We start from the raw sequence: 5,041 nt of genomic DNA on the forward strand, positions 1-5,041 counted from the left end.
AAAAAAAAAAAAAAAGAGAGAGAAAGGAGATGTGGTTATTTTTATTTGACCAGTAATTGCCCTCATTGATCAGGGCTTTTTCCGCAACCACAAAAACCGCCTCATTTCAGTTTTCAGCAGAGGTCATTTGGGTGTGGGGAAAGCGCCAGTCTCATGAAGAAACACGTATTTCCATGGAAATAAGACTATAATAAAAACCAGCGCAGCACCCTTACCCAGTAAGGACTGTAAATCATTTTCTCACAGCGTTGAAAGACATCTGGGTTTTTGGGGGTTGTTTCCACCTACTTGTCCCAGGTTAGGAATGGCTCCAGAGGGGAGCAGCGCCGGGGAGCTTGCACGTGAGGCTGCAGTTGCTGGCATCTGTCCTGTTGCGGTACACAGAGCTGCCTTATTTCTCCCAAACTCTACCGTGGTGCCAGTTACCATTTGGAGAAACAGGGGACATTGTGCAGCATTCTGCCACATAGCAGTGTTGTGGCCCAAGCAGAACTTGAGAATGACTCATGGTAGATACAGATCTCCCTGTGCTTTTTATGACACGGTTAACTTAATTTCTGCTTGTTTTGTGAATTGTATTTCGGATGTAGGGAGGAAAGTGCCACCAATGTGTTTGGACATTTAATGTTGAACACCAGAAAAGGAGTTGTGAATGGAGTACTCCACTGGGGTTCTTTGTGTTTGTTTCTCATCTGGTGTTTTAGCTCTTTGTAATGGCGAACAGTGTATGAGAAGGGCACATCATAAAGCCATCTAAAGCCCTGTGCTTTTAGGTGATGCACTGCTGTACAGGGAACTAGATAATCATCTTTTTGTAGTAACTATTATTCCATATGTGGGGAAATCCTTCCAATAGTCAAAGCAGTTGCTCATTTTTACCTATGAATGTTTGATTTATCTTAGGGTATGCTATGACTGGCTTCAGATTCCCCATCACTGCTTTTAGAAAACTAAATGTCTGGTTCGGACTATGGGAGAAGTTTCCCTCAAATAAACTGTATCCCACTTGGAGGAGAAGCATATTATGTAGCTGTCAAGCAAGCACAATAAACTACAGAAGATGTTTCAGTTTTTCCCCAGTCAAACTCAGTGCACTAAGACTTTCTCCAGAGTATATCTCAGTACTTTCTCTGCGGAACAAAAGTAACAAAAGCTCTAGAAGGAGCAGACAAACTGTTCAAGAAGAAGAGGAAGAAGAGGATGAAGATGAAAGTGATTTGGAAGATGAATTTGAAAATGACCCCAACATAGTAAAAGATTACAAGGATCTCGAAAAAGCAGTGCAGTCTCTTCGATATGATGTGATCATAAAAGCTGGCCTAGACATGGCGAGAAAGTAAGTACAGAAGAAACAACTTGCTGGTGAGAAAGATGTCATGCATCTTAAATTCGACTTTTGATAACCTTTTACTGCTGGAATAACCCAGTATTTGGATTTTCTTTTGGTGTAGCTGTTTTAATTGTCTAAATATATGTTTACAGGGTATGGCTGTTCCTGTTTGTTTCACCTTACCTCCCCTGAAACTTTGCTTTTCCCTGTCTGCAGTATTTCTAACATTGCTGAGGAGGCATTTTCTATCAGTTACTGTTTTTTTAAAATGAAGAAAACGCAAAATACCGTACTGAGTAATACAAAAAGATCTAATTTGAGATTGAGGCAGTAAAATAATGCGCTGCTTAATGGCTGGAGAAATAGGTGATGGTAAATACAAACCTAATGTACCAGGTCCAACAGGTAAATGTGCAGTCAATAAATGTATCACGTTTGATCTAATGCAACCTACAGAAGCCTTATATTTCAATGTTGTTAGAACAGAATATTAGTATAACTTGATCACTTAAAAATTATTAAACTGGCTGATGCAGGAAAGGGTACATTATTCATTGGGTATTCAGGAGACATCTTTAGAAACAGCTTTTCTGGCACAGAGCAACTATGTGCTATTATTTCATTTAATATCTGTGAAAGACTTTTTCTTTACTTCCAGTTCAGGTCTGTCCTGACCTTTTAAATAAAGGTGTCCTTTATGCATAAATTAGAGTTGTGGAAATGTGCCTTGCATGTGAATGTTGGTGGTGTGTATCTGCAGAAAAGCAATTGCATTTTATTTGCTGCATGCTGTAACTGCAATAATACCTTGTTTTTCTTCAGTAAAGTAGAAGATGCATTCTACAATAATGAACTCAGGCTGAATGGAGAAAAACTATGGAAGAAAAGTAGAACTGTAAGACTTTTTAAAATTTAAATCCTTTAAATACAGTACAAGAAAATAGTTAAGGCATTACCTTCTCCCTCTAAATCACTCTGCAAATGTGAATGCATAGCATTGCTAACACCACTTCCAGCTTTGGAGGGGTGTTTGTGGCTATGATTCCCCTGGTAAAACCTTATTCCCTAAGGCAGACAGAGACTTGTGTTGGAGATTCAAATCTAAGGCTGAAAGTCAGGAGAAGGCAGCAAGGACAGAACATTTTAAGTTGCTGAAAGAAGTGATGGTATATACACAAGGTTGATGGAGTAGGAATGATTAAATCTGAGATATTGGTGAAGCAGGCACATGATTAAAGAAAAAGAGAAAGTTTGATGATAGAAAGGGTTTGAAAGTGAGGTGACTCAGGGAAGGTTATTGCATCTGTAACAGAGCACTCAGGACCACAGTTAGGGGAAGAGCCAGAAGGGTTGCAGGCCATAAGCTTTTGACAGCAGAGCTCACCAGAATGGTGACAAACATACTTCTACCCACCCTTTCTTTATGTGAGGGTGATCCTTGGTGGTAGTTACTGTCATCAAAGGGCAGTATGATGAGAAGTTTTCACTCCTGATCCCATAAAGTTAAGGCTAGTTTTTGAGAGGTGTGCTGCTTCTGTGACCTTTGAGAGGAGCACAAGCAGTTGGTGAGCACTCTGTTCTTTAAAACACTTTAAATTGTTTTAAAGACAGGAGTGAGAACTTTGCATTTTGCTGTTTTGTGTCTGTGTTGATAGAGAAAGATTGGTGGGAAGCACCCTTAAGGAAAAAACCCCATACATTACACCTTTTTCACAGATTAGGTGTTGGTTGTGTAATAGGAAGGGTGAAACTTTTGGCAGGGAAGGTCATGAGCCATTTAATTGCTTATTGCCATAGCTTTCCTAGAAATTTGTAGCTGGAGGATCTATCAGGGTCTAGTATTGGCTGCCTTCCTCCTCTCCTGTGTGATAAGAATACTGAATGGAAAAAAAAGGAACAAAAATGAAATTGGATATAGATTGCGGGGATTTGTTTTCCCCAGAGAATGTTTATAATCACTCATCTTCTCTTTCTGTTTCCAGGTGAAAGTTGGTGACACACTGGATCTCATAGTAGGCGAAGATAAAGAAACAGGAACTGCCGTAGTTATGCGAGTAGTCTTAAAAAAATTATCAGACAAAACTGAAAGTGAAAAATACAAAGTAATTTTGAGGCGTTGGAAAAACTTAAAAGTGCCCAAACAGGATGTACTTAAGTAACAGGGGGTTGCATGTGGTAGCATAAGATTTTTGCAGAAAACCGTATTTTTTGTTAAATATGAATTTTGGTTAAACAAAATTGCAGTACCCTTTTTTGAGGGCTTGTGTCAGAATGTTATCTCCCTCTGCTGCGTACATCAATAATCATGCAATAAACCTGTCACTTTTTGCTGGTAAAAGATCCAACACTTGTATTTCCGGGCAGTTTCTTACAAATAATGAACCAATAAAGACTAATTTGATCACTATTTAACTGCTGTCTAATTTTGTTAATCAGAAAGGGTACATTAAAGTTGACATCACAACAAGAATGTCTGTCTTTGTTTTATCTCTATATTCATGAAGTAGTTAGGGCTAAAAACCCCAATTATGTTAAATTGTTTTCTTTTTCATTATTAGTCTAATCTTGGTTAATAATACCAACTCCACTGCTGCTATACCAAGAATACAGAAGGATACTGATTCCAGTGGCTTATTTCTAAGCAGGAAACTTCATGATGACAGAGAATCATAGAATCAGAATATTTTAGGTTAGAAGATACAAGATCATAGAGTCCAACCATTAACCCAGCACTGTCAAGTCCACCACTAAATCATGTCCCTAAGTGCCAGATCTACATGTCATTTAAGTACCTCCAGGGATTGGTGACTCCACCACTTCCCTGGACAGCCTGTTCCAATGCTTGACAACCCTTTCAGTGAAGAAATCTTTCTGAATGTCCAATCTAAAACTCCCCTGGTGCAACTTGGGGCTGTTTCCTCTTGTCCAATTCCTTGTTACCTGGGAGGAGAGACTAACTCCCAGCTTCCTACAACCTCCTTTCTAAGCCTCCTTTTCTCCAGGCTAAACAATCCCAGCTCCTCGTAAATCTTTCCAGACCTTTCACCAGCTCCATTGCCCTCCAGCACCTCAGTGTCTTTCTTGTAGTGAGGGGCCCAAAGCTGAACACAAGATTTGAGGTGCAGCCTCACCAGTGCCAAGTAGAGGGGGACAATCACTGCCCTTGTCCTGCTGGCCACACTACTCAATACAGGCCAGGATGCCCTTGGTTTTCTTGGCCACCTGGGCACACTGCTGGCTCATGTTCAGCTGCTGTTGATTAGCACCCCCAGCTGCTTTTCCAGTCACTCTTGCCCCAGCCTGTAGTGCTTCTTGGGGTTGTTTTACTCAAGGGCAGGACCCAGCACTTCACCTTGTTGAAGCTCACACAATTGGCTGCAGCCCAGCCTGTCCAGATCCCTCTGCAGAGCCTTTCTACCCCCAAGCTGATTAACACTCCCACCCAACTTTGTGCCATTTATAAACTAGTGAGGGAGCACTTGATTCCCTTGTCCAGATAATTGATAAAGATATTGAAGAGGGCTGGGCCCAATACTGAGCCCTGGGGGACCCCACTGGTGACCAGCCACCAGCTGGATGTGGCACCATTCACCACCACTCTCTGGGCTCAGCCATCCAGCCAGGGTTTTACCCAGTGAACAGTGCACCCATCGAAACCATATGCACCCAGTTTCTCCAGTAGAATGCTGTGGGAAATGGCATCAAAAGCTT

The 5,041-nt window shown here is 41.1% G+C and overlaps 1 protein-coding gene across 1 annotated transcript in view; it reads left to right on the forward strand.

Annotated features, from left to right (window-relative positions):
* Nucleotides 1–3,742, forward strand: part of CUNH6orf203 (chromosome unknown C6orf203 homolog) — a 4,265-nt gene extending 523 nt beyond the window's left edge. The window contains exons 2-4 of the mRNA XM_017827977.1: nucleotides 904–1,336; nucleotides 2,153–2,225; nucleotides 3,313–3,742. Coding sequence (XP_017683466.1) covers nucleotides 912–1,336; nucleotides 2,153–2,225; nucleotides 3,313–3,489 — 675 coding nt within the window. The 5' untranslated portion in view covers nucleotides 904–911 and the 3' untranslated portion in view covers nucleotides 3,490–3,742. The remainder of the gene's footprint in view (nucleotides 1–903; nucleotides 1,337–2,152; nucleotides 2,226–3,312) is intronic.
* Nucleotides 3,743–5,041: the final 1,299 nt, after the last annotated feature.

The sequence above is a fragment of the Lepidothrix coronata genome, unplaced genomic scaffold (assembly GCF_001604755.1).
Source record: "Lepidothrix coronata isolate B3197 unplaced genomic scaffold, Lepidothrix_coronata-1.0 Scaffold5, whole genome shotgun sequence".
In the NCBI taxonomy this organism is placed as follows: Eukaryota; Metazoa; Chordata; class Aves; order Passeriformes; family Pipridae; genus Lepidothrix; species Lepidothrix coronata.